The sequence below is a fragment of the Euleptes europaea genome, chromosome 3, assembly GCF_029931775.1.
Source record: "Euleptes europaea isolate rEulEur1 chromosome 3, rEulEur1.hap1, whole genome shotgun sequence".
NCBI lineage: Eukaryota > Metazoa > Chordata > Lepidosauria > Squamata > Sphaerodactylidae > Euleptes > Euleptes europaea.
In genome coordinates this window covers 121,562,213-121,583,456 of record NC_079314.1, presented here as the reverse complement: position 1 = coordinate 121,583,456, position 21,244 = coordinate 121,562,213, and the positions used below count along the sequence as shown (strand labels likewise).

Genomic DNA, 21,244 nt, shown 5'->3' with positions numbered 1-21,244 from the left:
ACTGGAGTTGGCAACCCGGAGTCAGCCCGCAGGTGTGAACCTCTTGGCGCGACGCGGCCCCTTTAAGAACAGGTGGCGGCGCCTGGAAAAGCGATACACGGCGTTCCAAAGAAGGGGAAAGGGGAGCGAAGGGGAGCGGGGCCAATCGGGAGGGAGGCGTGGGCCGCCTCGGCCAATGGGCGGGCCGGGAGGCGAGAGGGGGCGGGGCGCGGGGCTGCAGCTGGCGCAGTGGACGGGCGAGCGGCGCAGCCGGCCGGTCATGGCGAAGAGGGCGGCGGGGGGCTCCGCGGCCCCCCAGGCGGAGGACTTCTCCTTCGTCAGCCCCCTGGTCAAGTACCTGCTCTTCTTCTTCAACATGATCTTCTGGGTGAGCCGCGGCGGCCGGGGCTGGCTGCAACCGGGGTGTCCCGTGTGAATGGGGCGTACACGTGTGTCGAGGCCCGCGGGTGTTGGGTTACCGGGGGAGAAGGCGACGCGGGGGGAAAGGCTTTTGCCCTTGAAGGGAGGAGGGGGGTCACATTCTGCAGTTGCTCTTTGACTCGGAAACCGGCGTCTCGTGGGAATGCTCTTGCTGGCTCCTGGGTGCAGACTGATCTCGGCGGCGGAGTAAAGCCGTCTGAGTGTTCAGTCGCGTCCGACTTCTGGTGACACCCCCCCCCCATAGGTTTTCAAGGCAAGAGGCGAGCAGAGGGAGGTTGCCATTGCCTGCCTCTGCATAGCAACCTTCCTCGGTGGTCTCCCATCCAAGTATTATCCGGGACTGACCCTGCTTGGCGTCTGAGATCTGTTGGCATCGGGCTAGCCTGGGCCGTCCAGGTCAAGGCAAGAGATGGGCAGAGGCGGTTTGCCATTTGCCTGCCTCTGCATAGCAACCCTGGACTTCCTTGGTGGTCTCCCATCCAAGTACTGGGGAGGGACTGTGGCTCAGTGGTAGAGCCTCTGCTTGGCATGCAGAAGGTCCCAGGTTCAATCCCCGGCGTCTCCAGTTAACGGGCCCAGGCAAGGAGGTGATGATAAAGTCCTCTGCCTGAGACCCTGGAGAGCGGCTGCCGGCCTGAGTAGACAATACTGACCTTGATGGTCTGATTCACTATAACGCAGCTTCATGTGTTCATATAATACTGACCTGGGCTGACCCCGCTTAGCTTCTGAGATCTGGGAAGATTAGGCTTGTCTGGGCTATTCAGGCTGCTAATAATTAAGTGCTGTCAAGTCACAATCGGTCTTATGGTGACCCCCTGGGGTTTTCAAGGCAAGAGACGTTCAGAGGTGGTTTGCCATTGCCTGTCTCTGCGTGGCAACCATAGACTTCCTTTGGGGTCTCCCATCCCAGGGCTGACCCTGCTTAGCTTCTGAGATCTGAGACGATCAGGCTTGTCTGGACTTAGGAAGAATTTTCTAACTGTTGGAGTGGTTCCTCAGCGGAACAGGCTTCCTCGGGAGGTGGCGAGCTCGCCTTCCCTGGGGTTTTTTAAGCAGAGGCTGGATGGCCATCTGTCAGCAATGCTGATTCTCTGACCTTAGGCAGATCATGAGAGGGAGGGCACCGTGGCCATCTTCCGGGCATGGAGTAGGGGTCACTGGGTGCGTGTGAATTTCCTGCCTTGTGCAGGGGGTTGGACTAGATGACCCTGGTGGTCCCTTCCAACTCTATGATTCGATGACTACTCCATCTGCTAATAATTAAGTGCTGTCAAGTAATAATCACCTTATAGGGTTTTCAAGGCAGGAGACCTTCAGAGGTGGTTTGCCGTTGTCAGCCTCTGCAATAGCGACCCTGGGCTTCTTTGGTGGTCTCTTATCCAAGCGCTAAGTAGAGCTGACCCAGCTTATCTTCTGAGATCTGGGAAGCTCAGTTTAGCCTGGGCCATCCAGGTCAAGGCAACTAATCTTGAGGTCATGGTGTTTTTATGGTGTTCTTAAGCTCTGGGGAGAAAATCTCTGATTGCAATAAAACGTACAGTTCTGGTTGCCACACCTGAAAAAGGATATTGCAGAGCCTGAGAAGGTGCAGAAAAGAGCAACCAAAATGATCAGGGGACTAGAGCAACTGCCCTATGGGGAGCGGTTAAAACGCTTAGGGTTGTTTAGCTTGGAAAGAAAGTGATTAAGGGGAGACATGATAGAGGTCTATACAATTATCCATGGTATGGAGAGATTGGACAGGGAGAAGCTTTTCTCTCTCTCAATACTGGACCTCAGGGAAATCCGATGAAACAGGAGGGTGAGAGATTCAAAACAGATAAAAGGAAGTATTTCTTCCCTCAATGCATGGTTAAATGGTGGAACTCCCTGCTCCAGGATGTGGTGATGGCTGCCAACTTGGAAGGCTTTAAGGGGGAAGTGGACATATTCGTGGAGGAGAGGGGTATCCATGGCTACTAGTCAAAATGGATACTAGTCATGATACATACCTATTCTCTCCAGGATCAGAGGCGCTTGCCTATTACATTAGGTGCTGTGGAACACAGGCAGGTAATGCTGCTGCTGCAGTCGTCTTGTTTGTGGGCTTCGTAGAGGCGCCTGGTTGGCCACAGTGTGAACAGACTGCAGGACTTGATGGACCTTGGTCTGATCCAGCAGGGCCTTTCTTAGGTTCTTAACGTTAAAGGAAACCTTTTCCTCCTAAACTGGCAGGTGGTTAAAATAAGTGGCTGTTAACCTTTGGAACTTCCTGATGTAGGAAAGGTGACTATTAGGGTTATTAGCTCTGGGTTGGGAAATTCCTGGAGACTTTAGGGTGGCATTGAGGAGGTGAGGGACCTCAGTAGGGATGGCATGCAACGGCATCTGCCTTCCAAAGCAGTCATTTTCTCCAGGGGATCTGACCTCAGTAGTCTGGAGATCAGTTGTTATTTTAGGAGATCTCTGGTGGGCCCCTCCCCGGAGGTTGGCAACCCTAGACCATCTGTGTAAATGTGTGTTGAAGAGGTGGGGGGGGGAGTGCAAGAGACAGAAGGTCTTGCAGTGCAGTGGAAGGAGTGTTTGGGTCTGAACCCGAGAGTCCTGGGTTCCAGTGACGCTTCCGGGGCCAGCCATTCATAAAGTCTCAAGGTTGTTAGGGAAGAGCCAGGGAGTGAACCTGGGACCTTCAGCATGCCAAGCAGCGGCTCTGCTAGTGACCTGCGGCCCTTCCCAGGGACAGGTGTCGGCCTGCGTATTGTGGCGTATTGTAACGTCCCTTGGGCTGTGGACAGGTGAAGTTGCATCGCGTGTGGTGAGCTGGAACAAATGGAAGCGATCTGATCCGCACGGTTTTCAGTTTCCAGGCTGGAGTGTCTCAGTGCTCCCCAATGCCGGGCGGCCCTTGAAAAATGTTCAGAAACTTGCACATGCTTAAACGGCTGCGTCCAGACTACATCCCGCGGCCAGCTCCGGGGAAGGAATCAGGCTACTTCTGGGAGAACTTCGCTAGTTGCCTGTCTGTTTCTGGGCTCCATTCAAGGAGCCTTTAAAACCATAAAGCCTTTCTGAGAAGCGGATACTGCGCTATCCGCTGCAGATAGATCGGTCAGTTGCGTCAGAGATGTGGCAACTTTACTCTTTGTAGCGTCAAGGAAATATTGAATTTCATTTCCCCTTTTTAAAGTGTGGAATGGTCGAGGGATAGGCAGTGGCTGTTAACGGGGAGGGGCCGCGGCTCAGTGGTGGAGCATCTGCTTGGCATGCAGAAGGGCCCAGGTTCAATCCCCGGCATCTCCACTTATAGGGACTAGGCAAGTAGGTGATGGGAAAGACCTCAGCCTGAGACCCTGGAGAGCCGCTGCTGGTCTGAGTAGACAATACTGGCTTTGATGGATCAGGAGTCTGATTCAGTAGAAGGCAGCTTCATGTGTTCATGTGTGTTCCAGTTGAGGAGCTGCAGCTCATTGGTACAGCATTGGTCTAGCGAGCAGAAGGTCCCAGGTTCAATCCCCGGCATCTCCAGTTCAAGGGACTAGGCAAGTAGGTGATGTGAAAGACCTCAGCATGAGACCCTGAAGAGCCGCAGCCAGTCTGAGTAGACAATACTGACTTTGATGGACCAAGGGTCTGATTCAGTATAACGCAGCTTCATGTAAATCTAGGGAAAGAAAAACCTTCTGGGACCGGAAAACTAAAGACCCATTTTATCCCTTAAGACCCGCTTGGGGGGACGGGTGACCGGTGGCAGCAAAAGATGAAGACTTCTGTGGTGCCCCCCCTTTTGTATTGTCATTTTGTATGTATGCCTTATAATTGTGAGCTGCCTCATGGACGTTTCCTTGCTGGTTGATTGGAAAGAAATAAACCAAGATTCCTACGTTTGGCCCCGACGCTTTGTTCTCTGGAGTAACTGTCTCTTATCACCTGGAGGCAACCTTTAGTAGCCGCAGGCGATTAGCTGAGTGGCTATATTATGTTCCCAATCTTGTAATCAATTTGTTTTCTTGCCTTTTTATCCACGGAGAACATGGGAGTTGCTTCCCCACTTAATGTTTCCAATTCTCTGTGTTCAGCCCCTTGGTTCTCCTGTTCTGAGTTGTTGTCTTTAACTGCGGTGCTGAGAATTGACCACAGTACCAAAGGCTTTAAAAGGACTCATTTGAGCATAAGAGGGGCCGTGGCTCAGTGATGAAGCATCTGCTTGGCATGCAGAAGGTTCCCAGGTTCAGTCCCCAGCATCTCCAGTTAAAAGGACCAGGCAGTAGGTGATGTGAAAGACCTCTGCCTGAGACCCTGGAGAGCCACTGCCGGTCTGAGTAGACACTAGTAACTTTGATGGACCAATGGTCTGATTGAGTATAAGGCAGCTTCTTGTATTCAGTACTAAGATCTCCGAGTCTCGAAAAGGATCCCGAAACTGCAGTTTTCGGTGTTAGCCTATCTTACTCTGTGTGTGTGTGTGTGTGTGTTAAGTGCCGTCAAGTCCATTCCGACTCACGGCGACCCTATGAATCAAAGTCCTCCAAAATGTCCTATCTTTGACAGCCTTGCTCAGGTCTTGCAAACTGAGGGCCGTGGCTTCCTTTATGGAGTCCATCCATTTCTTTTTGGGTCTTCCTCTTTTCCTGCTGCCTTCCACTTTTCCTAGCATGACTGTCTTTTCCAGTGACTCTTGTCTACTCATAATGTGACCAAAGTACGACAGTTAGTCATTTTAGCTTCTAGGGTCAGTTAAGGCTTGATTTGATCTATAACCCACTGATTTGTTTTTTTGGGCAGTCCAGGGTATCCATAACACTCTCCTCCAACACCACATTTCAAAGGAATCTATCTTCTTCCTATCAGCTTTCTTCACTGTCCAGCTTTCATACCCATACATACTAAAAGGGAATATGATGGCATAGATTAACTGGATCTTGGTGGCCAGAGTCACATCCTTACACTTCAGAATCTTTTCTAGCTCCTTCATGGCTGCCCTTCCCAGTCTCAATCTCCTTCTGATTTCTTGTCTGCAGTTTCCTTATCTTTACGTGTCTGTATATGCCACTAGGTCATGGATCACAGTTTAGTAAGCGTGCTGAAGGTTTCCACCCGAGGAAGGGACACGGGCCTTTTGCGCCATGCCTCTCTGCTATTCAAAGCTTCAGGGGGGCCTCTCTGCTCCCCTCTCTTTGCCCTTAGATGAGAAGCAATGTCGTCCCCAAATACGTATTGAGGTTCCCTGATGGAGACTGTGCTCCAATGGAGAATCTCTGAAATCTCTGTCCAGGAAAAAAAGAAAATCTCTGAGCAAAGACAGAACTCCTTGGAAGAAATACTACTCTTGTAGCAAGGAGGGGAGTGCGCTGGTTTGTGTAACATTTTGACACCAGCGTGGTGTAGTAGTTAAAAGCAGTGGTTGGAGCGGTGGACTCTGATTTGGAGAACCAGGTTTGATTCCCGACTCCTCCACAAGATCGGCGGAGACTAATGTGGTGAACCGGGTTTGTTTCCCCACTCCTCCACATGAAGCCAGCCGGGTGACCTTGAGCTATTGTATTGTTAACTGGCTGGCCTAACCTGTTGATTGTAGTTGACTGACACTCTAAATTCGCCTTGAGACTCAGCAACAAAGGCAGACTATAGATTTCTTTTTGTGCCTGCCAAGTCACATCTGACTTAGAATCACAAAGTTGGAAGGGGCCATAGAGGCCATCTAGTCCAACCCCCTGCTTAATGCAGGGTCAGCCTAGAGCAGTGCTCCATAGAGCACTGGGTGCTCCGCGAAAGATCTCCTCGTGTTCCATGAAGAGATTGGAAAGAAAAATACTACTGTCATTCGGTTTAGTGTATAGGTGCTAGGTGAAAATTAGGGCTCTGTGATGAATTTCTCTCCTGAAAAGTGCTCCATGACTCAAAAAGTTTGGGAAAATCTAGCCTAGAGCATCCCTGACAAGTGCTTACGGCGACCCTGTAGGGTTTATGTTTGGAGGTGGTTTGCCATTTGCCTGCCTCCGCGTCACAACCCTGGTATTCCTTGGAGGTCTCCCATCCAAATACTATCCAGGGTCAGGGCCGAGAGCGTGTGACTGGACCAAGGTCACCCAGCAAGTTTCCATGGCACGGTGGTCGATTCGAACCTGGGTTTCCCAGGTCCTAGTCCAAAATCTTGACCCCTACACGCTGGCTCTCAGACTATAGATAGCCTAATAATAATAATATCAAAAGATTTAGAAACACGGCTTCTTAAATACATGACTGAAAAGTGTGTCTGGTAGTTTCCATTTCTCAGCTCTTCCCCACGACTTGTGCATCTACCTTACAGTCGCCTTCCCTTCCACCTTTGTAAAGGAGCTACTTCCAGGCAGAAGGAGTTGGGAGAGGTGGGATCTACCCCCCACCCCTGCCGAGTGTTCAGCCGCCTTTGTGTAGCAGGTGACCCTAAATCCTTCCAGGTGCCGCCGTCTTTCCTCTGCTCTTAATTGCTCCTGGGAGCCCCTAATCGGCTTTTAGATGAGCAGGCAGACTTCATTTAGACCATGTGCCGCGGCTGCCAATTTCCCTTCCGCCGCTTCTGTGTTCAGCTTCCCGTGGACGTCGTTCAGTGGGCAGAACACCTGCTTTGCATTCGGAAGGTCCCGATTCAGCCCTGGGCATCTCCAGTTCAAAGATCTTTGGTCACAGGTGTCGACGAGGATCTCCTGGCTGAGATGGTGGACAACAGCTGCCTGTCAGGATAGACATTATCTAGAATAATTTATATAAAGAGAGAGAAAAATACCACTATACACCTGAATGTAATGAAGGGGAGGGGCTGTGGCTCAGTGGTAGGGCCTCTGCTTGGCACGCAGAAGGTCCCAGGTTCAATCCCCGGCATCTCCAGTTAAAGGGACTAGGCAGGTAGGTGATGGGAAAGACCTGAGACCCTGGAGAGCCACTGCCGGTCTGAGTAGGCAATCCTGACTTCGATGGACTCAGGGTCTGATTCAGTAGAAGGCAGCTTCATGTGTTCAATAAGGCAGCTCCATATAATCTGTATGAGAGGGATGTTCCAGCGTGATGCAGTGGTTAAGAGCGGTGGACTCTAATCTGGAGAACTGGGTTTGATTCCCCACTCTTCCACATGAGCGGCGGATTGTAATCTGGTGAACCAAGTTCGATTCTCCACTCCTCCCCATTGAAGCCTGTGGTAGAGAAAGTCGACATCTATAAACCAACTCTTCTTCATATCCCGCTATTCTCTAGCTTTAAGGAGTCTCAAAGTGGCTTACAATCGCCTTCCCTTCTCCTCCCCACAACAGACACCCTGTGAGGTAGGTGGGGCTGAGAGAGCTTGAAGAGAGCTGTGACTAGTTCAAGGTCACCCAGCTGGCTTCACGTTGAGGAGTGGGGAAGGCAACCTGGTTCACCAGAGTAGCATGCGCCACACATGTGGAGTGGAGGAATCAAACCCGGTTCTCCAGACCAGAGTCCACCGCTCTTAACCACTGCACCATGCTGGCTCTTGTGAGGTAGGTGAGCCTGAGAGTTCGGAGAGAACTGTGACTAGTCCAAGGTCACCAGGGGGGAGGAGGGATCTCAGTATCATGCCCTAGAGTCCTCCTTCCAAAGCAGCCGTTTTCTTGCAGGGGAAATGCTCTCCGTAGTATGGAGAGCCGGGAGATCTCCAGGCCCTACTTGGAGGTTGGCAACCCAAAGCTCAAGCACAGAGAACTTGGCGGTGGGGGTGTCTCATGCAGGCAGTAGAGCTCAGTGGTGAGAGTGGGTGGGAGCTGTCACGCGGGAAGTTCTAGGATAAAACCTCGCCTCCGCTGCAGATTAGCAAAGAGGCTTTTTTGGCAAGCCGCGGCCCTCCACCTGCGACGCGGGAAGAAAGGCTGCTTCCCCCCTTTCCGTTCTCTTGCACAGTTTGCTGGCGTAATGCGCTTGGAAGGCTTTGACTGCCTCAGAAGTGCATTATTTGTCAGGAACGTTGGCACAGGTTGGCACGGCGTGAAAACCCGTTTCACACCGCCCCTGCAAGGGGGAAGAGGGGTAGCCCATGCCAGCTTGGCGGTGGTGGGCAGCCCATTCTCTCCCCCTCCTCTCGAGTGGGCGTGACTGCCCCCCCCCAACCTGTTCCAGGTGCCCGGGACAAAAGACAGCCTGCGGCGGCTATTTACCCACTTAAACCTGATTGTTCCGTCAACACCCCCGGGGTTTTTTCCCCAGTGACAGAAAAATAAAAGCATTGCCTTGAAGTTGGTCACCTTGGAGGGGGAGAGAAGGATTCTGGTGTGGGCAAAAGGCCGTCTTGCGCTAGCTGCATACTTCAGGCGCCCTCTGAGCAGTGGTCCAGGGCGGGGGGGGGGTAAGGGATGGTCATGGGTAGGGGCTTGTACTACCCTCCGTTGACTTCCAGCCATGGGGGTCTCAGCAGGTGCCTAATTCGATTCAGCAAGCAGGGTTTTTGTCCGGCCTTTCACCTAGGGTTGCCAACCTCCAGGTAGCGAAAACCGTATTTATATACTACAATACACATACACAGTGACTACACATGGAGGATAATAATTAGCAAAGATAGGCAAGGTCGAAGTTTAAAGTCACATATGAGTATTTTTGAAGAAAGTCAGTCTCCAATGGTGATGACTTCAGACAGGCGAAGAGGAGTTGGCAACGAGGAGACGATCGTTTCGAGCTCCAAAAGAGACTCTTCCTCAGTCCTTCAAAGACCTCTTCTATCTCCTCGTATTAAATATTCCCATATAGGGTAAAGACTCAAAATGTCGGATACCCTAAGTGGGAAGCTGTGTGTTTTTCTACCCTACATGGGAGATTCAGTGTATCTGACATTTTGAGTCTTTACCCTATATGGGAATATTTAATACGAGGAGATAGAAGAGGTCTTTGAAGGACTGAGGAAGAGTCTCTTTTGGAGCTCGAAACGATCGTCTCCTCGTTGCCAACTCCTCTTCGCCTGTCTGAAGTCATCACCATTGGAGACTGACTTTCTTCAAAAATACTCATATGTGACTTTAAACTTCGACCTTGCCTATTTTTGTTAATTTTGTATTATTATCCTCCATGTGTAGTCACTGTGTATGTGTATTGTAGTATATAAATACTGTTTTCACCTTTGCATATCTTGTTGCTCCTGTACTGAATTCCTAACCTCCAGGTAGTAGCTGGAGATCTCCCACTACTACAACAGAGCATCCAATAGGGATCAGTTCACCTGGAGAAAAATGGCCTCTTTGGCAATTGGACTCTATGGCACTGAAATCTCTCCCCTCCTCAAACCCCACCCTCCTCAGGCTCCGCCCCAAAAACCTCCCTCCTGTGGCGAAGGGGGACCTGGCAACCCTAAGGAGGCGAGAACAATGTTCTAAGCCACGTTGAGTCCCAACTGTAAGGAGAAAAGTGGGATATAAATAAATGCAAAGAGAAATGCATCGCCATCACGTTTAAATCCAGCCCAAGCCATAGGGGGTCGATGAAGAATGTTTGCCATTGTGAGCCAAGGACTGGCTGTTCCAGTGGTTGGATCCCTTCCAGGCCAAGGACTCAATGACCAGGAAAGAGGAGGGGTTGTCGCTCAGTGGAACTCTCTCTGCTTGACATGCAGAAGGTCCCAGGTTCAGTCCCCGGCATCTCCAGTTAAAGGGACTAGGCAAGTAGGTGATGTGAAAGACCCCTGCCTGAGACCCTGGAGCGCTGCTGCCGGTCTGAGTAGACAATACTGGCATTGATGGGCCAAGGATCTGATTCAGTATAAGGCAACTTTATGGGGAGGGGCTGTGGCTCAGTGGTAGAGAATCTGCTAGGCATGCAGAAGGTCCCAGGTTCAATCCCTGGCTTCTCCAGTCAAAGCATCTGGCAGGAGGTGTGAAAGAGCTCCACCTGAGCCCTGGAGAGCCACGTCTAGTCTGAGTAGACTATACTGACCTTGATGGACCAAGGGTCTAATTCAGTATAAGGAAGCTTCATGTATGTTCACTTAGACATCTTGATGTTCTGCTCTTCTTAATCCATAGATGATTTCCATGGTGATGGTGGCCATCGGGATCTACGCCCGGCTGATGAAGCATGCAGGTAAGCAGCCCCACTGTGTCAATCTTCTCGGGTGTGTGAGAGGGTCCGGCCTTATATTCTGAGAGGATATGCAAGTTGAGGGGGTCACAGACAGACAGCATTGTTTGAATAAGTTGATTCTTGCACACAACTTATGTGGGAGACATATACAGCCCAGCATAAAAACCTAAGACAATCTTACCAGATGTTGGTGTAATTGGTAATATATGCAACCTATTACATGCCTGTTATGTTTTATATTGCCTGTATATGTAAATGTATTTGTAATGTGTGTGCATGTTTTACATGTGATTCAAGTAGACCACTGAGGAAGGCCATATAGGCCAAAACGCGTTTGGCTTGTGGTGACAGACATCAACCTTAGGAAATGCCATTGTGCTATTTTAATGTTTTTTAAATCATTTTAATCTTGATATAGGGATTCTAATAAATTATATATTTTCATTATTTATATTTTTTTTCATCCCACCCAACCTTGGGTACCCAACTTGTGTTTTCTAGGTTGGGTTCTATTCCCCTCTTTTTTCTTCTTTGTCTCTCTGCTAGAAGCCAGGAAAGTATTTTCCCACTGTGTTCATCAACATAAGAGCCCGGCTGGATCAGACCGGTGAGGGTCCATCTAGTCCAGCACCCTGTCTCTCACACAGTGGCCAACTAGATCCTCTGGAGGTCCAGCAACAGGCCATAGAGCCCAAGGGCTTCATAAGAACATCAGAAGAGCCCTGCTGGATCAGACCAGTGAGAGTCCATCTAGTCCAGCGTCCTCTTCTCACACAGTGGCCAACCAGCTCCTCTGGACAGCCAATGAGCGTAGAGGCTGAGGGCTTTCCTTGATGTTATCTCCTGGTGCTGGGATCCAGAGGTCGACTGCCTCTGAAAACGGAAGCAAAAGAAGATATAAGAAGCAAAGTCAACATCTTTAACAAGCCCTGCAAGACAGATTTATAGAGGCTGTGAAACCTTTAATAATTTAAAATGCAGAGGAATGGACTCCTGACCTCTCCACACACACACACACACAGACACACACACACAAGGAAGCAAATGGCAAAGTTTGGCTCAGCCCTCCTGACGGTCAGGTAAGCGGAGTCAGGAGCCTGTCTTCAGGCGGATTAGCAAAGCATTCCGAAATTCAAAGCGACTGCCTCTATTTTCTAAAGAGAACACGTAAGCGGCAGACACGTAGACCTGTTCCAAAGTGCGGGAACGCATCCGTTTCCCCCTCTCCAAAAATGTCTATGTGCAGGAGAGGCAGAATGGCATAAAGGCCTCATGGCATGAGACGTGGCCCAGTGTGAGTTCGGGGTTTTCGCCTTCCCTCCCATGCTTTTTCTGCAAGCAAAAATAGCTGCAGGTTCGATTACAAGGCCGGGGGTCGGAGGGCCAGTCTCTAGCACACATGAAGCTGCCTTATCCTGAATCAGACCCTCGATCCCTCAAAGTTGGTATTGTCTACTCAGACCAGCAGCAGCTCTCCATGGCTCTTAGGCTGAGGTCTTTCACATAATCTACTTGCCTGGTCCCTTTAACTGGAGATGCTGCCGGGGATTGAACCTGGGACCTTCTGCATGCGAAGCAGAGGCTCTACAAACTGAGCCACAGCCCCTTGCCTAAGGAAGCAGTTGGTACAGCAAGACGGAAAGTGCATATTATTGAGAGCCAACATGGTGTAGTGGTTAGAGTGTCAGAGTAGGAGCTGGGAGACCCAGGTTTGAATCCCCACTTTGCCATGGAAGCCTTCTAGGTGACCTGGGGGCAGCGTCGCACACTCAGACCATCCCACCTCACAGGGTTGTTGTGCGGAGAACGACGTGAACTGCTTTGGGGTCCCCCTTGGTGGGAAAAGCAGTGTGTAAATGACTCGAATGAATTTCTCTCTTGGTTTGCAGAAGCGGCCATGGCTTGTCTGGCGGTGGACCCGGCCATCCTGCTCATTGTGGTGGGCGTCCTGATGTTCTTCATCACTTTCTGCGGTTGCATCGGCTCTCTGCGCGAGAACATCTGCCTGCTGCAGACGGTGAGGGGGCCCGGGACTACCCCCTTGGGCAGATTGTAGGGGGGAGGGGGAAGGATAGAATGGGAACCCCTCCTGCAGCCCAGGAAAGGAGCGCTGGGGGGGGGGGGGGGCGGCGCTGGGACAGGTCATAAAAACATAAGAAAGGCCCTGCTGGATCAGACCCAGGCCCATCAAGTCCAGCAGTCTGTTCACACAGTGGCCAACCAGGGGCCTCCAGGAAGCCCACAAACAAGACAACTGCAGCAGCACATCCTGCCTGTGTTCCGTAGCACCTAATATATTCAGCATTCTCCTCTGATATTGAAGAGAATAGGTATGAACATAAGAAAAGCCCTGCTGGACCAGACCAAAGTCCATCAAGTCAAGCAGTCTGTTCACACAGTGGCCAACCAGGTGCCTTTAGGAAGCCCACAAACAAGATGACTGCAGCAGCATGAGCCGACTGCTGGACTTGATGGACCTTGGTCTGATCCAGCAGGGCTTTCCTTATGCTCTTATGGAGGACAGGGCTACTAGTAAAAATAGATACTAGCCATGATGCATACATATTTTCTCTCGTATCGGAGGATTATGCCTATTACATTAGGTGCTTTGGAACACAGGCAGGATAATGCTGCGGGTCTGATCCAGCAGGGCTTTTCTTATGTTCTTAAAAGCTAGATTTGAGTCCAGTAGCTTCTTGGAGACCAGCAAGATTTGGGGAGGGGGGTATGAGCTGTCAAGAGTCAGAGCTCCCAAAGGGAGCTGTTTCAGTGCCAGGAATTGACCTTCCGCCCTCTTTGCCACCTCTCTCTACTCTGCCGCTGACTCTCCTCTCTCTCTCTCTCCCTTGCAGTTCTCAGTCTGCCTGACAGTCATTTTCCTCCTCCAGCTGGTGGTCGGCGTCCTGGGCTTCGTCTTCTCTGACAAGGTGCGTGGCACAAAGTCTGCCTTGAGGGGAGGGAATGGCAGATGTCATAGTCCAGGAAGTCATAGTTCCACTGTACACCGCATTGGTCAGACCACACCTGGAGTCCTGTGTGGAGTCCTGGAGGCCTCACTTCCAAAAGGATGTGGACAGAATGGAGCAGATGCAGAGGAGAGCGACGAGTATGACCGGGGGCCTGGAGACCAAGCCCCGCGAGGAAAGGCAGAGGGAGTTGGGAACGTTCAGTCTGGAGAAGAGGAGGTTGAGTGGGGACAGGATTGTTCTCTTTAAGTATCTGAAGGGCTGTCACTTAGGGGAGGGCAGGGAGCTGCTCCTGTCGTTTTTATATGCTGACTTTTTCTACCACTTAAGGAAGAATCAAGCCTGATTACAATCACTTTCCTTTCCCCTCCCCACAACAGACACCCTGTGAGGTAGGTGGGACTGAGAGAGTGTGACTAGCCCAAGGTCACCCAGCTGGCTTCATGTGGAGGAGTGGGGGAAACAACCTGGTTCTCCAGATCAGAGTCCACCGCTCCAAACCACCCCTCTTAACCACTGCATCATGCTGGCTCCCATTGAGAGGATAGGACTCACAATAATGGGGATAAATTACAGGTGGGAAGGTACCGTCTGGATATTAGGGGGGGGGAATTTACAGTGCGAGTAGTTCGGGAGTGGGATGGGCTGCCCAGGGAGGTGGTAAGCTCCCCCTCACTGGCAGTCTTTAAGCAGAGGCTGGACAAGCACTTGTCAGGGATGCTCTAGGCTGATCCTGCATTGAGCAGGGGGTTGGACTACATGGCCTCTACGGCACCCTTCCAACTCTAGGATTCTATGGAGGGCTTCCCCAGAAGCTTCCACTGGAAAGGACAAGGGGATTCTTGCGCAGGTTAGGATCCAAGGCCCCGAGGCAAGGAAGATAAGGGGAGCAAAAGGTTTACGGAGCCCCCTTTTCAACCTGGTTCTCACAAGCAGCCACAGACAGTAAAGTGAGGTATACCAGGCAGAAGGTAGAGACTCAAAGGATTGAATGTTTCTCCATACACGCAAAATCTCCTCCCCTTAGAAAACTATCAAGTCAGAGAATCATAGAGTCATAGAGTTGGAAGGGACCATCAGGGTCATCTCGTCCAAACCCCTGCACAATGCAGGAAATTCACAACTACCTCCCCCCCCCCCACATACACAGTGCCCAGAAGATGGCCAAGATGCCCTCCCTCTCATGAACTGCCTAAGTTCACAGAATCAGCCTTGCTGACAGATGGCCATCTCGCCTCTGCTTCAAAACCTCCAGGGAAGGAGCGCTCACCACCTCCCGAGGAAGCCTGTTCCACTGAGGAACCGCTCTCACTGTTAGAAAATTCTTCCTAATGTCTAAACGGAAACTCTTTTGATTTGATTTCAACCCGTTGGTTCTGGTCCAACCTTCTGGGGCCACAGAAAACAACTCAGCACCCTCCACTATATGACAGCCCTTCAAGTACTTGAAGATGGTTATCAAGTACCTTCAAGAAGTACCTTCAAGTACTTGAAGATGGGAGAAAGGGTTTTTTTTTAGCTGAGCCCTTATCCAGCCATGCTAGTTTTCTAGGTTTGGGCAGTTGGGGGCCACCACCCATCTCGGTTGCACGCTCTTCTCTGGGAAATCCTTTCTGGCAAATTTTTGGGCTCCCTCCCTCCCAACCCCGTCCTTTTTTATCCTGCAGGCCCGCGGGAAAGTGAGCGAGATCGTCAACAATGCTATAGTGCATTACCGGGACGACCTGGATCTCCAAAACCTGATCGATTTCGGCCAGAAGGAGGTGGGTTGTGCTCAGTTTAGTCCAGCAAGGAGATCCAGGGCCTACCTGGCAGGCTGTCGGTCTCCTCCCTGCCCTGCGTGGGGTGGTCAGGGTTACCTGGCAGAGAAGGGTCTGCACTCTGTACATGCATAGAGGTGATCCGTTGTGTGTGACGCTGCCTGTTCCGGGGTCCTGGTGATGAAATCAGGTCTGTGGATTTGAGCCATGTTTCAAGGTGCCACGGGGCAGGGGAGAGGATCCAAGAGGATCTGGAGGGTGGAACGCTTGCTGGGAGGGAACCCCAGAGGTTAAGAGGCAAGCGGGGCAGTCTCATAAGGGGTCGTCTGCTCCGTAAGATGCGTCCCAAAAGGGAGCATCCGGTTGTACTTTCTGCTCCCCCGCACACTGCCAGCTCTTCACCTTCTTCGCACTGAGAAGTATTGCCTCGAAAACCTTCCGCTCAGCGGAAGTGAGCCTGAGAGGGGCATGTGGCGGAATCGGTGCTTCTGCTTCCCATCTATGAAGTCGTGCGAGTTGTGCAAAGAAGCTGCTGCCCTCTCTGACACCACTGGGTGGACCTCTTCACTGATTCCTTGGTGGGGCCTCACTTCAACCATTTCTCCGAAGGTCCCCCATCTAGAACCTCCACATTCAGAGGCAGTTAACCTCTGAGTCCCAGTGCCAGGAGGCAACATCAGGGGAAAGCCTCGGCCTCTGTGCCCTGTTGTTGGACCTCCAGGAGAACTGGTTGGCCACTGTGTGAGACAAGATACCGCAATAAACTGACCACTGGTCAGATCCAGCAAGACTCTTCTGATGTTCTTGTGTTATGTTCTTAGTCCTTGTCTGGGAGAGAAAAAGAGTGGGAGAGAAGCAGGTTTCCACCTTGAAGATCTTAGGGGTGAAGTCAGTCGTGATTTTAAAGCAGAGTTTGTGTCACGTCGCGCCATTGCAGGGACAGCCCAGCTTCATAACTGAAATGAGTAGCAGCATCGCCAGGGAACTGAACTGACTGTGAACTCAGGCCATGTTGCCCCTTCCCTCTCCCATTAGGGGAAGCAATCTGCCTCGTTTAAAAAATAATTTTTAAAATCGATCTGTTCATTGTCACTTTTTTTGGATTATTCAGGAAATATTTTTAAAGCGCAAGAGCGCTGTGGGAATCGAGAAGGGAAATGTTTCTTGTGTTTTCCCCAAAGCCTGTTCCTGACTGTGAAAAGATACTTTGGGACTGAACTTGGTGAGGGTGCTTCAAAATCCACCCCATCGCTCTAAAAGCGTATTTTTATATTTTTGCTCTTGGCTGGGAATGACTATCCGAGCCCTGGATTGTACTTTGCCTTGTTACCTTGCCTACTATTCACATCTAACACCTTTGTCTTCACCCTCAGTTCAGCTGCTGTGGGGGCGTCTCCTACAAAGACTGGTCCCAGAACATGTACTTCAACTGCACGGCTCGCAACCCCAGCCGGGAACGCTGCTCTGTGCCTTATTCTTGTTGCTTGCAGGCCGAAGACCAGGTAGGAGGCGCGGAAGGGCTCCTGGTGAGGGTCAGAGCCCTTGAGCGATGCCCTTTGTGCTGAAGTTTTTCAGCTGTCCTCTTTTTTTCCCTGGATGCTGGATCCTTGTGCGGGGTGTGTGTGTGTGTGTGTGTCTCCCCATTACCAGTGCAGTTGTTAAGAAGAATGCCATTCCTACAGAACCAGGTTGCCTTCTTGTTTTAGTGGCCCAGATTGTTTAGTTGATTTGGCAAGCAATGCTTCTTGCGGCATGGAGAACAACGTTCGGAAGAGTCCCTGTCTGTGTTGCAGGCTTTATTAGGAAGCTCAAGATGAAGGCCAGGGATAAAGGTGGGAAACCTAGTTGAGGATTTTCTGGCACTTCCTAAGGTCCAAAATCAATGGGGAATCATAGAGTTGGAAGGGGCCATCAGGGTCATCTATTCGAACCCCCTGCCCAGTGCAGGAAATTCACAACTACCTCCCCCACACATACCCCAGTGACCCCTGCTCCATGTTGGTTCTCTTGCTCTCAAGAAGCATCATGGAATTCCCTGTGAACCGGTGACTCGCGTGACTCACAGGAAACCGGAAGATGTACCTTAAAGCATGTGGCTGCAAGGAATGACATAACATCCAAATCGCAAGATGTCACAGTCCCGCTGTACACCGCATTGATCAGGCCGCACCTGAAGTTTTGTGTGCAGTTCTGGAGGCCTCACTTCAAAAAGGATGTGGACAGAATGGAGTGGGTGGAGAGGAGAGCGATGAGGATGATCAGGGGCCTGGAGACCAAGCCCTGGGAGGAAAGGCTAAGGGAGCTGGGAAAGTTTAGTCTGGAGAAGAGGTTGAGGGGGGAGAAGAGGTTGAGGATTGCTCTTTTTAAGTATTTGAAGGGCTGTTACTTGGAAGAGGGCAGGGAGCTGTTCCTGTCGACAGCAGAGGGTAAGACTCACAATAATGGGTTTAAATTGCAGGCAGAAAGGTACCGGCTGGATATTAGGATTTTATTTTTTACAGTCAGAGTAGTTCAGCAGTGGAATCGGCTACCTGGGGAGGTGGTGAGCCCCCATCACTGGCAGTATTCAATCAGAGGCTGGACAATCACTTGTCAGGGATGCTCTAGGCTGATCTTGCATTAAGCGGGAGGGGGGGTTGAACTAGATGACCTCTATGGCCCCTTCCAACTCTGTGATTCTATGAATAGTTTGCAGTGGCATTAATTTGGTGTGCTCTGTTTTTCTCTCTCATGCGCCCCCCCCCACACCAGTTGGTCATCAACACCATGTGCGGTCAGGGCATGCAGGCCCTCAACTACCTGGAGGCCGGCGAGTTCATCTACACCAACGGCTGCATCGACAAGCTGGTGAACTGGATCCATAGCAACCTCTTCCTGCTCGGCGGGGTTGCCCTTGGCTTGGCCATTCCCCAGGTGAGCATCCTTCACAGCGCGTGCATGCTGCCGCTTTGCATTCTGGGACTCAGGGCTGACCACAATCTAGATCACAGGGAGATCAGTTGTAACAGAAGGAGATCTCCAGCTACTGCCTGGAGGCTGAGAAAACCAGTACAGGAACAATGCTGATAACAATGCCAAGTATATTATAGCTATATATACTTTACAGTATGTGGTAATGAACCCACCAACAACACATACATTCAATACAACAAGGGATGTGCAAAATTCCACAATTATTTTGAAATATCAATCCTGTCAGGTAAGTGTCATATAAATCCTCTATCTGGTAAGTATCACATAATATCACATAGTCCATTGAAATAAATATCTTTGGTATTTTCTCAACATAATTGCTGCAAGATGAACAGTCAAGGAGAATACGATCGTTTCGGAGCACAAAGCTCAGTTCTTCTTCAGTCCTTCAAAAAATGCAGTGCATGCAATCATATATCACCATCCATGATATCAGGTTTCAAAGAATAACCTTTTCCAGAGTAAAGTGCATAATGCTTCCCCAAAGGGGTAAGATGCTGAGTTCTTTCCACTCTTGGTGGAAGCATTATGCACTTTACTCTGGAAAAGGTTATTCTTTGAAACCTGATATCATGGATGGTGATATATGATTGCATGCATTGCATTTTTTGAAGGACTGAAGAAGAACTGAGCTTTGTGCTCCGAAACGATCGTATTCTCCTTGACTGTTCATCTTGCAGCAATTATGTTGAGAAAATACCAAAGATATTTATTTCAATGGACTATGTGATATTATGTGATACTTACCACATAGAGGATTTATATGACACCTGATAGGTTTGATATTTCAAAATAATTGTGGAATTTTGCACATCCCTTGTTGTATTGAATGTATGTGTTGTTGGTGGGTTCATTACCACATACTGTAAAGTATATATAGCTATAATATACTTGGCATTGTTATCAGCATTGTTCCTGTACTGGTTTTCTCATCCTCCAGATAATAGTACAGAGGTGTCTTTTTTTTCTTCTTAACTGCCTGGAGGTTGGCAACCCTAGCCTGATGCTCTTGGGGCCAGGGATCACCAGTAAGTTCTCTGCAGCTGAGTGAAGTGCTCTTTGAGCAGGGTTGCCAACCTCCAAGTACCAGCTAGAGATCTCTCGCAATTACAACTGATCTCCAGTCGATAGAGATCCGTTCCCCTGGAGAAAATGGACACTTTGGCAATTGGACTCTATGGCATTGAAGTCCCTCCCCTCCCCAAACCCTGCCCTCCTCAGGCCTCGCCCCAAAAACCTCCCGCCAGTGGCAAAGAGGGACCTGGCAGCCCTATGGATACTGCCGTGACCGGGGAGGCACAACGTGGCTTCAGGCGAATGTACTAATTCACCAGGAGGAGACAGGGCACCAAAGCACCCCCTGGCTAAAATGTCGGGAGCCCCTGTTGGGACTGGTGCTGGATGGGTTTTCCCTGTGAGTAAAGTTGTACCCTGCATCGGTCAGACCGCACCTGGAGTCCTGCGTGCAGTTCTGGAGGCCTCACTTCAAAAAGGAAGTGAGCAGAACAGAGTGGGTGCCGAGGAGAGCGACGAGGGTGATCAGGGGCCAGGAGACCAAGCCCTACAAGGAAAGGCTAAGGGAGCTGAGAACAGGAGGTTGGCGGGGGACAGGATTGTTCTCTTGAAGTGTCTGAAGGGCTGTCAGAGGGGGGCAGGGAACTGTTCCTGTTGGCAACAGAGGACAGGACTCACAACAATGAGCTTAAATTATGAGAGGAAAGGTGCCAAATGAATATTAGGGGAAAAACTTTTACAGTATGAGTTGTTCGACAGTGGAATCAGCTCCCTAGGGAGGTGGTGAGCTCCCCCTCACTGTCAGTCTTCGAGCAGAGGCTGGACAAGCACTTGTCAAGGATGCTCTAGGCTGATCCTGCATTAAGCAGGGGGTCGGACAAGATGGCCTGTATGGCTCTTCCAACTCTATGATTCTAAGCCCAAACCATAGAGCCACACCAAGTGTGAGCTGCCGGGGGTGGGGGCAGATTCTGTTTGCCTCCCTCCTCCCCACACGTGCATAGAAGGCAGAGGCTTCCCCCTGCCTTGGCGGTAGGGTCATACTTCCGTATAAGCTAGCAAGCCCTTGAGGCTTGGAAACAGCCAACTGCTGAACCGGAAGCAGAATGGGCTTTTCTTCTCACTTTGTTTGTGGCTTGGCTTGGATTTTGTATCTCCCCCCCACCCCCCCAGCATGGTGTAGTGGTTAAGAGCGGTGGTTTGGAGTGGTGGAGTCTGATCTGGAGAACCGGGTTGGTTTCCCTACTCCTCCACATGAGTGGTGGAGGCTAATCTGGTGAACTGGATTTGTTTCCCCACTTCTACACATGAAGCCAGCTGTGGGTGACCTTGGGCAAGTTACAGCTCTGTTAGAGCTCTCTCCGCCCCACCTACCTCACAAGGTAGGGAGAGGAAGGGAAGGTGATTGTAAGCCAGTTTGAGTCTCCCTTAAGTGTTAGAGAAAGTCGGAATATAAAAACCAACTCTTCTTCTTCCTCTTTCCCTCCAGCTGATTGGGATCCTGCTCTCCCAGGTCCTTGTCAACCAGATCAGAGACCAGATAAAGCTGCAGTTGTACAACCAGCAGCATCGAGCGGATCCCTGGTACTGACTGGATTTCTTCGCCGAGCTTCTTGAATGGTGGGGGGACCTCGGCTTCCCGGAGTGCTTGGTCCCGTCGGTCGGAGGAAGCTCTTTATCCCACCAGAGCAGAAGAGGAAATCGGCATACCCTGTCTGTCCCTCCATAACTGAGATTTTTTTAAAGGGGGGGGAATGATGAAAATAAGGGAGCTCACCTTCCCGTCTTCAACATACCACTTGCATTTGCCATCTGTGGGTGGCAGTTTTTTTTTAATTGCTGAAATTTGAACGCAATGCTGCCTGCCCTTTGCAAACTCCAGAGTTGCTGCTACTGCTACCTGGTTACTTTTTGTCTACGGAAGGGCAGCTTCCTGGTTGCTCCATCGCCGGATGCACCCTGTCCCACCGTGCTGGAGGGAGAAGCCGTCGAACTCTGGATCTCTCCTGACAAGTGCCATTCTGATACTGACTCTTTTGGGACTGTGTTTCGCTTTCCCCTCTTCTTAAATGGACC

The 21,244-nt window shown here is 50.6% G+C and overlaps 1 protein-coding gene and 1 non-coding gene across 2 annotated transcripts; one reads left to right on the top strand and one right to left on the bottom strand.

Moving 5' to 3' along the window:
• Nucleotides 1-256: 256 nt before the first annotated feature.
• On the top strand, nt 257-20,777 carry TSPAN33 (tetraspanin 33). The gene is made up of 8 exons (XM_056846801.1): nt 257-367; nt 10,398-10,455; nt 12,345-12,472; nt 13,308-13,382; nt 15,089-15,184; nt 16,555-16,683; nt 17,933-18,094; nt 20,658-20,777. The coding sequence occupies exons 1-8, from the start codon at nt 260-262 to the stop codon at nt 20,757-20,759; spliced, it is 858 nt and encodes a 285-aa protein (XP_056702779.1). The 5' UTR covers nt 257-259; the 3' UTR covers nt 20,760-20,777.
• TRNAA-CGC (transfer RNA alanine (anticodon CGC)) lies at nt 11,989-12,061 on the bottom strand. Its single transcript has one exon. It is a non-coding gene; the product is annotated as a tRNA-Ala (tRNA).
• Nucleotides 20,778-21,244: the final 467 nt, after the last annotated feature.

Bases quoted from the DNA above. Each gene is read 5' to 3' on its own strand.
- TSPAN33 (XM_056846801.1), top strand. From the start codon at position 260: ATGGCGAAGAGGGCGGCGGGGGGCTCCGCGGCCCCCCAGGCGGAGGAC. The intron at 10,456-12,344 runs GTAAGCAGCCCC...CTTGGTTTGCAG, and splicing joins CCGGCTGATGAAGCATGCAG to AAGCGGCCATGGCTTGTCTG. The intron at 16,684-17,932 runs GTAGGAGGCGCG...CCCCCACACCAG, and splicing joins GCTTGCAGGCCGAAGACCAG to TTGGTCATCAACACCATGTG.